This window comes from Oncorhynchus keta, chromosome 22, assembly GCF_023373465.1.
Source record: "Oncorhynchus keta strain PuntledgeMale-10-30-2019 chromosome 22, Oket_V2, whole genome shotgun sequence".
In the NCBI taxonomy this organism is placed as follows: Eukaryota; Metazoa; Chordata; class Actinopteri; order Salmoniformes; family Salmonidae; genus Oncorhynchus; species Oncorhynchus keta.
Window position 1 is genome coordinate 52,749,289 of NC_068442.1, and position 12,409 is coordinate 52,761,697.

At 48.7% G+C, this 12,409-nt stretch overlaps 1 protein-coding gene across 2 annotated transcripts in view; it reads left to right on the top strand.

Moving 5' to 3' along the window:
- Positions 1–12,409, top strand: part of crocc2 (ciliary rootlet coiled-coil, rootletin family member 2) — a 207,308-nt gene that overhangs the window by 131,081 nt on the left and 63,818 nt on the right. For both annotated transcript variants that reach the window (XR_008075929.1, XM_052475603.1), the window contains exons 20-23: positions 5,399–5,568; positions 7,846–8,025; positions 10,121–10,255; positions 10,601–10,744. Coding sequence is in view for 1 of the 2 variants with exons in the window: in XM_052475603.1 (XP_052331563.1) it covers positions 5,399–5,568; positions 7,846–8,025; positions 10,121–10,255; positions 10,601–10,744 (629 nt within the window). In the remaining variant the exon portion in view is untranslated. The remainder of the gene's footprint in view (positions 1–5,398; positions 5,569–7,845; positions 8,026–10,120; positions 10,256–10,600; positions 10,745–12,409) is intronic.

Here is a 12,409-nt window from a genome sequence, read left to right on the forward strand (position 1 = left end):
GGAAGAGAGGACACGGACAGACAGAGCTGAAACTTCACTGCTTGTCATGTATGATGAAATCCTGGTTGAGAATGAAACGACTGAACAAATAAACAAGGAAACAGCACAGCAAATAAGTTAAAGAAATATAGTATTTTGTTTTGATTGTACAGTATTTTACATGTAAATGCCAACAAAATGACGTTTTGGTCAGTGTGAGTGTGTGTAACCTTTATTTAACTAGGCAAGTCAGTTAAAGGAAGAGGAAGCTTGTTGGAACACTAAGAATGCTTTGTTGTAGAGTGTTTAACACTAAATCCGGGGAGGGTCCAGCTGAGTATAAGACTGTATCATCTGCATATAAATGGATGAGAGAGCTTCCTACTGCCTAAGCTATGTTGATGATGTAAGTTGAGAAGAGGTTGGGGCACTCAAACCTTGGGGTACTCCATTGGTGACAGGCAGTGGCTGAGACCGCAGATGGTCTGACTTTATACACTGCACTCTTTGAGAGAGATAGTTAGCGATCCAGGCCAAAGACCCCTCAGAGACACCAAAACTCCTTAACCAGGACCACAATAATGGAATGGTATCCGTATCAAAAGCTTTGGTCCAAGTCAATAAAAATAGCAACACAATATTGCTTAGAATCAATGGCAATGATGACATCATTGAGGACCTTTAAGGTTGCAGTGACACATATATAACCCGAGTGGAAACCAGACTGCATACCAGAGAGAATACTATAGACATCAAGAAAGCCAGTCGGTTGATTACTGTCAAGTTTTCCCAACACTTTTGATAAACAGGGCAAAATAGAAATAGGCCTATAACAGTTAGGATCAGCTTGATCTCCCCCTCTAAATGAAGGATGAACCCTGGCTGCCTTCCAAGCAATGGGAACCTCCTCAGAGAGGAGAGACATGTTAAAAAGGTCAGAGATAGACGTGGTGATGATAGGGGCAGCAACCTTAAAGAAGAAAGGGTCTAAACCATCTGACCCAGATTGTTTTTTGGGCGTCAAGTTTAAGGAGCTCCTTTAGCACCTCAGAGTTAGTGACCGCCTGCCAGGAGAAACTTTGTAGCGGGGCAGTGGGAAAAATAGGGAGGAGCATCAGGGCTAGTCACATTAGAAGGGGTGGGAGATGAGGAAATGTTGAACGGACAAGGAGGCATGGCTGAGTGACTTAATGAATGAAGTGGTGATTAAAGAGCTCAGCCATGTGCATCTTGTCAGTAACAACCACATCAACTTTAAGGGACATGGGCAGCTGTGAGGAGGAGGGTTTATTCTCCAGGTCTTTAACCATTTTTCAGAACATCTTGGGGTTAGACCCACAGAGTGAGAACTGCTCCTTAAAGCAACTAACTTTGGCCTTCCGGACAACCTGAGTGCCCTTATTTCTCATTTTCCTGAACGAGAGTATGAGTGTGCCGAGCCTTTCACCAAATGGATTTCTTAAGGTGGAGTAACTCTGCCAGATCACGATTGACCAGGGGCTGAACCTGTTTTTAATTCTAATCTTCTTTATGAGGGATGGTTTGTTCGTTAACAAGACCACTGAAAATAAAAAAAAAAGAAGGTCCAAGCGTCTTCGACAGAGGATCAGGCTGATTCTGTAACAATTTCCAGAGGCCAGGTCATGAAGGTTGTTTAGCGAGCGTCTATGACAAATCAGGACAGGTCACTTCACTGAGCAGCCATTACGAACACAGGCTGTAAAGCAGTGATAATATATGCCATTTAGCAGACGCTTTTATCCAAAGCGACTTACAGTCATGTGTGCATACATTCTACCTATGGGTGGTCCCGGGAATCAAACCCACTACCCTGGCGTTACAAGCGCCATGCTCTACCAACTGAGCTACAGAAGGATCAGCAAGATCATTACAGAAAACACCAGACTGATAGCAAAATTATTTGTGAGGATAACATCAAGAAGAGTAGCCTTTTCTGGGTGTTTGGAGTCATACCTTGCGGGATTGGTAATAATCTGAGAAAGATTGAGGGAGTCCCATTGCTTTAGGACTTGGTCAGGTGGTTTAAGCATGTCCCTGTTTAGGTCACCTAGGAGGACAAATTCAGACTTAGTGTAAGGGGCCAGGAGAGAGCTTAGGGCAGGTAGGGTACAGGAGAGAGCTTAGGGCAGGGAGGGTACAGGAGAGAGCTTAGGGCAGGGAGGGTACAGGAGAGAGCTCAGGGCAGGGAGGGTACAGGAGAGAGCTCAGGGCAGGTAGGGTACAGGAGAGAGCTCAGGGCAGGGAGGGGCCAGGAGAGAGCTTAGAGCAGGTAGGGGACAGGAGAGAGCTTAGGGCAGGGAGGGTACAGGAGAGAGCTTAGAGCAGGTAGGGGACAGGAGAGAGCTTAGGGCAGGGAGGGTACAGGAGAGAGCTTAGGGCAGGGAGGGTACAGGAGAGAGCTTAGGGCAGGGAGGGTACAGGAGAGAGCTTAGGGCAGGGAGGGTACAGGAGAGAGCTTAGGGCAGGGAGGGTACAGGAGAGAGCTTAGGGCAGGGAGGGTACAGGAGAGAGCTTAGGGCAGGGAGGGTACAGGAGAGAGCTTAGGGCAGGTAGGGTACAGGAGAGAGCTTAGGGCAGGTAGGGTACAGGAGAGAGCTTAGGGCAGGTAGGGTACAGGAGAGAGCTTAGGGCAGGGAGGGTACAGGAGAGAGCTTAGGGCAGGTAGGGTACAGGAGAGAGCTTAGGGCAGGGAGGGTACAGGAGAGAGCTTAGGGCAGGGAGGGTACAGGAGAGAGCTTAGGGCAGGTAGGGTACTGGCCGGTGCTGATGGAGGACGATAACACCCCGCAACAGTCAACAAAGAGATATTTGAAAGTGTAATGCTTAAAACCAGCAAATACAATAGTTTGGGGACAGACTTGGTGGAGACAAACGATCACTGAAGGTGATCCTTGGTAAAGATTGTCACTCCACCACCTTTGTACGATCTGTCTTGCTAAAAAAGGTTATAACCAGAAAGGTTAACATCAGTATTCAAAACACTCTTCCTTAAGCACATCTCAGTAATGACCAACACATCTGGATTGGAGCTGTGAACCCACACTTTCAATTGATCCATATTAGGTTATAAGCTCAACATGCAGAAAACCCAGGCTTTTAACGAGAGCAAAAATCAGTGAAGCAGATATTAGAGCACAAGTCAGAATATGGGGCCTTGCAACAGTAGACGGGCCAGGATGTACATGAACATTTCCTGACATCATCAACAGTAATACAATCAGGGCACGGCAAAGGACAGGGAGAGCTCTGAACTCTTTTTTTTATGAATTCAAAGCCCGCGGAGAGGTGGTTAGAATAGGATGTGAGGCCAAGAGTCTGTGTAACCAATAGAGAGTCAGTCATGAGTGTGGGAACAAACACTGTCCCACGGTTGGGTAAACAAGAAAGTTCATAGTCAACAAAGCATGCAGGAGTAATGAGACAAATAGCATAAAGTACAATGAAAATATATATAACGACTTGGGGCTATCCGTTGTAAGTTCAAAGAGTCACTCGCCCCAACAGTGAGTGTGTGATGGAGGCGAGCGGAATCACGGGAGAGAGGGGGGAGTGTGGTGGGGTACCTGTACCAGACAGTGAACAGAGAGGGGGTACCTGTACCAGACAGTGAACAGAGAGGGGGTGTGGTGGGGTACCTGTACCAGACAGTGAACAGAGAGGGGGTGTGGTGGGGTACCTGTACCAGACAGAGGGGGGAGTGTGGTGGGGTACCTGTACCAGACAGATGGGGGAGTGTGGTGGGGTACCTGTACCAGACAGAGGGGGGAGTGTGGTGGGGGTACCTGTACCAGACAGAGGGGGGAGTGTGGTGGGGTACCTGTACCAGACAGTGAACAGAGAGGGGAGTGTGGTGGGGGTACCTGTACCAGGCAGGGGGAGACAGGCCAGGGCAGACGGTGAACAGAGAGGGGGGTGTGGTGGGGTACCTGTACCAGACAGAGGGGGGTGTGGTGGGGTACCTGTACCAGACAGAGGGGGTGTGGTGGGGTACCTGTACCAGACAGAGGGGGGAGTGTGGTGGGGTACCTGTACCAGACAGAGGAGGGTGTGGTGGGGTACCTGTACCAGACAGAGGGGGTGGGTGGGGTACCTGTACCAGACAGGGGAGACAGGCCAGGGCAGATGGTGAACAGAGAGGGGGTGTGGTGGGGTACCTGTACCAGACAGAGGGGGGTGTGGTGGGGTACCTGTACCAGACAGAGGGGGTGTGGTGGGGTACCTGTACCAGGCAGGGGAGACAGGCCAGGGCAGACGGTGAACAGAGAGGGGGTGTGGTGGGGTACCTGTACCAGGCAGGGGGAGACAGGCCAGGGCAGACGGTGAACAGAGAGGGGGTGGGTGGGGTACCTGTACCAGACAGAGGGGGTGTGGTGGGGTACCTGTACCAGACAGAGGGGGTGTGGTGGGGTACCTGTACCAGACAGAGGGGAGTGTGGTGGGGGTACCTGTACCAGACAGAGGGGGGTGTGGTGGGGTACCTGTACCAGACAGGGGGAGACAGGCCAGGGCAGATGGTGAACAGAGAGGGGGGTGTGGTGGGGTACCTGTACCAGACAGAGGGGGGTGTGGTGGGGTACCTGTACCAGACAGAGGGGGTGTGGTGGGGTACCTGTACCAGACAGAGGGGGGTGTGGTGGGGTACCTGTACCAGACAGAGGGGGTGTGGTGGGGTACCTGTACCAGACAGAGGGGGGTGTGGTGGGGTACCTGTACCAGACAGAGGGGGTGTGGCGGGGTACCTGTACCAGACAGAGGGGTGTGGTGGGGTACCTGTACCAGACAGAGGGGGGTGTGGTGGGGTACCTGTACCAGACAGAGGGGGGTGTGGTGGGGTACCTGTACCAGACAGAGGGGGGTGTGGTGGGGTACCTGTACCAGACAGAGGGGGGTGTGGTGGGGTACCTGTACCAGACAGAGGGGGGTGTGGTGGGGTACCTGTACCAGACAGAGGGGGGTGTGGTGGGGTACCTGTACCAGACAGAGGGGGGTGTGGTGGGGTACCTGTACCAGACAGAGGGGGGTGTGGTGGGGTACCTGTACCAGACAGAGGGGGTGTGGTGGGGTACCTGTACCAGGCAGGGGGAGACAGGCCAGGGCAGACGGTGAACAGATCGCCAGGTGGAATCCAAACAGCAGTGCAGCAGGCAACAGGAGTAGGTGTCACTTGGTACACATAACACCTGAGGACACCGCGCCACCGCTCTGATAGACACTGATGAGGAGAAGATACACTTTTCTGCTAATTCACGATAATTATTATTATTATATATTTTTTTAAAGATGGCGGTAATCTTGAATGCATTGAGTTCCGGCTCGAAGGACCGTATTGCTAACTGTCCATTGTAAATAAACATCAGTGTAAAATGACAGATTCATGTGAACTTGTGTGTCTGTCCAGGCGAGGTGGCCCGTTTAAAGGCGGAGGTTGAGCTGCAGGTGTCCCGGGCGGCGCAGGAGAGAGAGGAACTGGAAACCAAGCTGGCTCATGCAGAGAGGAACCACCGGATAGCCCTGAGCACCAAAGAACACAGTCACAGAGAACAACTGGAGCAGGAACACGTCGACAAGGTCAAATACAACAGTTATGGGAATCAAACTCCTCTTACAATACATTTAATTGTTTTATTTAACTTAATTTTTATTTTTTTTATTTTTTATTTAACCTTTATTTAACCAGGCAAGTCAGTTAAGAACAAATTCTTATTTTCAATGATGGCCTGGGAACAGTAGGTTAACTGCCTGTTCAGGGGCAGAACGACAGATTTGTACCTTGTCAGCTCGGGGGTTTGAACTTGCAACCTTCCGGTTACTAGTCCAACACTCTAACCACTAGGCTACCCTGCCGCCCCTTAAGGCAAGTCAGTTGAAAGAACAAATTCTTATGTACATTGACGGACTACAGGGGAACAGTGGGTTAAACTGTCTTGTTCCGGAAAGGAAGGACAGATTTTTAACTTGTCACATCGGGATTCAATTGCAACCTTTCGGTTAATGGCAGCAACCACTAGGTTACTGCAGCCTCATAACAGACTCTACAGTACAGTACATAACAGACTGATCTCTACAGTACAGTACATAACAGACTGATCTCTACAGTACAGTACAGTAATAACTGACTCTATCTACTATAGTACAGTACATAACTGACTGATCTCTACACTACAGTACATAACAGACTGATCTCTATTGTACAGTACATAACTGACTGATCTCTATAGTACAGTACAGTACATAACTGACTGATCTCTATAGTACAGTACATAACTGACTGATCTCTATAGTACAGTACATAACTGACTGATCTCTATCGTACAGTACATAACTGACTGATCTCTATAGTACAGTACATAACTGACTGATCTCTATAGTACAGTACATAACTGACTGATCTCTATAGTACAGTACATAACTGACTGATCTCTACAGTACAGTACATAACTGACTGATCTCTATAGTACAGTACATAACTGACTGATCTCTATAGTACAGTACATAACTGACTGATCTCTATAGTACAGTACAGTACATAACTGACTGATCTCTATAGTACAGTACATAACTGACTGATCTCTATAGTACAGTACATAACTGACTGATCTCTATAGTACAGTACAGTACATAACTGACTGATCTCTATAGTACAGTACAGTACATAACTGACTGATCTCTATAGTACAGTACATAACTGACTGATCTCTATAGTACAGTACATAACTGACTGATCTCTATAGTACAGTACATAACTGACTGATCTCTACAGTACAGTACATAACTGACTGATCTCTACAGTACAGTACATAACTGACTGATCTCTATAGTACAGTACATAACTGACTGATCTCTATAGTACAGTACAGTACATAACTGACTGATCTCTATAGTACAGTACATAACTGACTGATCTCTATAGTACAGTACATAACTGACTGATCTCTATAGTACAGTACATAACTGACTGATCTCTATAGTACAGTACAGTACATAACTGACTGATCTCTATAGTACAGTACATAACTGACTGATCTCTATAGTACAGTACATAACTGACTGATCTCTATAGTACAGTACATAACTGACTGATCTCTACAGTACAGTACATAACTGACTGATCTCTACAGTACAGTACATAACTGACTGATCTCTATAGTACAGTACATAACTGACTGATCTCTATAGTACAGTACATAACTGACTGATCTCTACAGTACAGTACATAACTGACTGATCTCTATAGTACAGTACATAACTGACTGATCTCTATAGTACAGTACAGTACATAACTGACTGATCTCTATAGTACAGTACATAACTGACTGATCTCTATAGTACAGTACATAACTGACTGATCTCTACAGTACAGTACATAACTGACTGATCTCTATAGTACAGTACATAACTGACTGATCTCTATCGTACAGTACATAACTGACTGATCTCTACAGTACAGTACATAACTGACTGATCTCTACAGTACAGACTGATCATTGCGTAAATGCTCATCAGACCTCTCATTAGGACTGTGTGTGTGTGTGTGTGTGTGTGTGTGTGTGTGTGTGTGTGTCTGTGTGTGTGTGTGTGTGTGTGTGTCTGTGTCTGTGTCGTGTGTGTGTGTGTGTGTGTGTGTGTGTGTCTGTGTCTGTGTCTGTGTCTGTGTCTGTGTCTGTGTCTGTGTCTGTGTCTGTGTCTGTGTCTGTGTCTGTGTCTGTGTGTCTGTGTCTGTGTCTGTGTCTGTGTCTGTGTCTGTGTCTGTGTCTGTGTCTGTGTCTGTGTCTGTGTGTGTGTGTGTGTGTGTGTGTGTGTGTGTGTGTGTCTGTGTCTGTGTCTGTGTGTGTGTGTGATGTACAGGAACAGCAGTGTGTGAACCTAACCCTGCAGAGGGAGCGTGCAGAGTCCCAGCTACGATCCCATTGTGAGCAGCAGCGTTTGCAGAGCCAGGCTGACCTGCAGCAGCTGCAAGAAGAGATGGTCCGGGTGCAACAAGTCTGCAACAATAGCCTGCTGCAGGCCGAGAGCACAAAACAACTGGTGTGTGTGTGTGTGTGTGTGTGTGTGTGTGTGTGTGTGTGTGTGTGTGTGTGTGTGTGTGTGTGTGTGTGTGTGTGTGTGTGTGTGTGTGTGTGTGTGTGTGTGTGTGTGTGTGTGTGTGTGTGTGTGTGTGTGTGTGTGTGTGTGTGTGTGTGTGTGTGAACATCTTTACATGTCCTGAGGACAGGGGAAACAGCGAGAGCTATTCCCATCATGTAGCCCTGGTGTTGCTACAGGGTTTTGTAAAAGTATAAAACTATTTGGTTATAAATAAAGTATCAAAAGTTTAACACATAAATCATTTCAAATTCCTTACATTTGCTTTTCTTTTTTTTAAATGTATGGATAGCCAGGGGAACACTCCAACACTCAGAGATCATTTACAAACATGTGTAGGGATGACTAGGGATGTTCTGTGTTTAGTGAGTCCTCCAGATCAGAGGCAGGAGGGATGACTAGGGATGTTCTGTGTTTAGTGAGTCCTCCAGATCAGAGGTAGTAGGGATGACCAGGGATGTTCTCTGTTTAGTGAGTCCTCCAGATCAGAGGCAGTAGGGATGACCAGGGATGTTCTCTGTTTAGTGAGTCCTTCAGATCAGAGTCAGTAGGGATGACCAGGGATGTTCTCTGTTTAGTGAGTCCTCCAGATCAGAGGCAGTAGGGATGATCAGGGATGTTCTCTGTTTAGTGAGTCCTCCAGATCAGAGACAGTAGGGATGACCAGCGATGTTCTCTGTTTAGTGAGTCCTCCAGATCAGAGTCAGTAGGGATGACCAGGGATGTTCTCTGTTTAGTGAGTCCTCCAGATCAGAGGCAGTAGGGATGACCAGGGATGTTCTCTGTTTAGTGAGTCCTCCAGATCAGAGGCAGTAGGGATGACCAGGGATGCTCTCTGTTTAGTGAGTCCTCCAGATCAGAGGCAGTAGGGATGACCAGGGATGTTCTCTGTTTAGTGAGTCCTCCAGATCAGAGGCAGTAGGGATGACCAGGGATGTTCTCTGTTTAGTGAGTCCTCCAGATCAGAGGCAGTAGGGATGACCAGGGATGTTCTCTGTTTAGTGAGTCCTCCAGATCAGAGGCAGTAGGGATGACCAGGGATGTTCTCTGTTTAGTGAGTCCTCCAGATCAGAGTCAGTAGGGATGACCAGGGATGTTCTCTGTTTAGTGAGTCCTTCAGATCAGAGTCAGTAGGGATGACCAGGGATGTTTTCTGTTTAGTGAGTCCTCCAGATCAGAGTCAGTAGGGATGACCAGGGATGTTCTCTGTTTAGTGAGTCCTTCAGATCAGAGTCAGTAGGGATGACCAGGGATGTTTTCTGTTTAGTGAGTCCTTCAGATCAGAGGCAGTAGGGATGACCAGGGATGTTCTCTGTTTAGTGAGTCCTCCAGATCAGAGACAGTAGGGATGACCAGGGATGTTCTCTGTTTAGTGAGTCCTCCAGATCAGAGGCAGTAGGGATGACCAGGGATGCTCTCTGTTTAGTGAGTCCTCCAGATCAGAGGCAGTAGGGATGACCAGGGATGTTCTCTGTTTAGTGAGTCCTCCAGATCAGAGGCAGTAGGGATGACCAGGGATGCTCTCTGTTTAGTGAGTCCTCCAGATCAGAGGCAGTAGGGATGACCAGGAATGTTCTCTGTTTAGTGAGTCCTCCAGATCAGAGGCAGTAGGGATGACCAGGGATGTTCTCTGTTTAGTGAGTCCTCCAGATCAGAGGCAGTAGGGATGACCATGGATGTTCTCTGTTTAGTGAGTCCACCAGATCAGAGGCAGTAGGGATGACCAGGGATGTTCTCTGTTTAGTGAGTCCTCCAGATCAGAGGCAGTAGGGATGACCAGGGATGTTTTCTGTTTAGTGAGTCCTCCAGATCAGAGGCAGTAGGGATAACCAGGGATGTTCTCTGTTTAGTGAGTCCTCCAGATCAGAGGCACATTATTTACTTTAGTAATGTAGTGAAGTTAAAGTTGTCAAAATATAAATAGTAAAGTACAGACACCCCCAAAAAACAACTTAAGTAGTACTTTAAAGTATTTTTTACTTAAGTACTAAACACCACGACTAAATAATGTAATTGTAACTCTAATTCCATGGCCCAGGCCCTGTCCCAGAAGGAGGGCGAGAAGGCAGCCCTGACAGAGAGGCTGGCAGGCCTACAGCAGGATCTGGAGACAGCAAGGCTGGAGATGGAGAGAGGCAGGAGAGATGCTCTGAGCCTTCACGAACAGGACAAGGTAGGGAACCATGATGGTTGGGGTCAATTGGAAGTGATTTTATTTGGAAAAAAAATGAAAAAACTTATGAAATAAATATATTTTCCTTTTCAGTTGTATTGAATTGGAATGTCGATTTACTTCTTGATTTGACTGAATTCAATTAAAATTGACCTCAACCCGGTAACCGTGATGGAGACATGATGACTGGTTTGTGACTACGAAGGCAGATGAGAGAGAAAACATTGTTAAGACTGACACATAACTATAAGCTCTTTCCTCCAGCATTGAAACAAATATTTAAATCTCGACCCCTTTTGATCTCTTCGTTTCCCCCTTCCTTCCTCTCTCCGTCGATCTCTTTAGGACAGTATATCAGGTCTTCGGTGTGAGCTGCAGTCCCTGCGTTCTCGCTTCGAGGAGTCTCTGAGTTCCCATGAGTCATCAGAGAAGAGTCTGACTGAGCAGGTCAGAGAGCTCAACCAGCAGAGAGAAACAGCACGACATGAGGTGAGTGGCCCTTCAATCAATAGATCAATCATGCATGGAGGTGAGGGGACACTCCATCTTCACTACTGCTGCTAACACTGCTTGTCTCTCTCCAACCTCTATGTGTGTTTGTTCTCCAGAGGGGGTTGGGATGAAGCAGAACACACATTTATGTTTCCCTGCGACTGAATGGACAATAAAGCATTCTTCTTCTAGTTATTCTTCAACCATGTGAAAAGAATAAACTCCCTCCTTCTCCCTCTCCTCCCTCCTTCTCCCTCTCCTCCCTCCTTCTCCCTCTCCTCCCTGCCTCACCCTCTCCTCCCTGCCTCACCCTCTCCTCCCTGCCTCACCCTCTCCTCCCTCCCTGCCTCACCCTCTCCACCCTGCCTCACCCTCTCCTTCCCTCTCATCCCTGCCTCAGCCTCTCCTCCCTCCCTCCCTCACCCTCTCCTCCCTCCCTGCCTCACCCTCTCCTCCCTGCCTGCCTCACCCTCTCCTCCCTGCCTGCCTCACCCTATCCTCCCTGCCTCACCCTCCTCTTCCTGCCTCACCCTCTCCTCCCTGCCTCAGCCTCTCCTCCCTCACCCTCTCCTCCCTGCCTGCCTCACCCTCTCCTCCCTGCCTCACCCTCTCCTCCCCTACTCACCCTCTCCTCCCTGCCTCACCATCTCCTCCCTCCCTGCCTCACCCTCTACTCTCTGTCTCACACTCTCCTCCCTGCCTCACACTCTCCTCCCTGCCTCACACTCTCCTCCCTGCCTCACACTCTCCTCCCTGCCTCACCCTCTCCTCCCTGCCTCACACTCTCCTCCCTGCCTCACCCTCTCCTTCCCTCTCATCTCTGCCTCAGCCTCTCCTCCCTCACCGCCTCACCCTCTCCTCCCTGCCTCACCCTCTCCTCCCTGCCTCACACTCTCCTCCCTGCCTCACCCTCTCCTTCCCTCTCATCTCTGCCTCAGCCTCTCCTCCCTCACCGCCTCACCCTCTCCTCCCTGCCTCACCCTCTCCTCCCTGCCTCACACTCTCCTCCCTGCCTCACCCTCTACTCTCTGTCTCACCCTCTCCTCCCTGCCTCTCACTCTCCTCCCTGACTCACCCTCTCCTTCCCTCTCATCTCTGCCTCAGCTTCTCCTCCCTCACCCTCTCCTCCCTCCCTGCCTCACCCTCTCCTCCCTGCCTCACCCTCTCCTCCCTGCCTCACCCTCTCCTCCCTGCCTCACCCTCTCCTCCCTGCCTCACCCTGTCCTCCCTGCCTCACCCTGTCCTCCCTGTCTCATCCTCTACTACTGACTACTGTGACTAGATAGATGATAGTACTGTGACTAGATAGATGATAGTACTGTGACTAGATAGAGGGATAGTACTGTGACTAGATAGATGATGGTACTGTGACTAGGTAGATGATCGTACTACTCTTCACCCGTGTAGTGTAGTCCCTGATCAGAATAGTACACTAGGAAATAGACCCTGATCAGAATAGTACACTAGTAAATAGACCCTGATCAGAATAGTACACTAGGAAATAGACCCTGATCAGAATAGTACACTAGGAAATAGACTCTAAACAGAATAGTAGGAAATATTTTCCACCAGTTCACCATTTGGGACGCACACTAGTGAGCAGTCCTTCTCTCTCTCTCACTCTCTGGTTACCTAGGGAACTTGCCTAGGTAACCAGAGAGT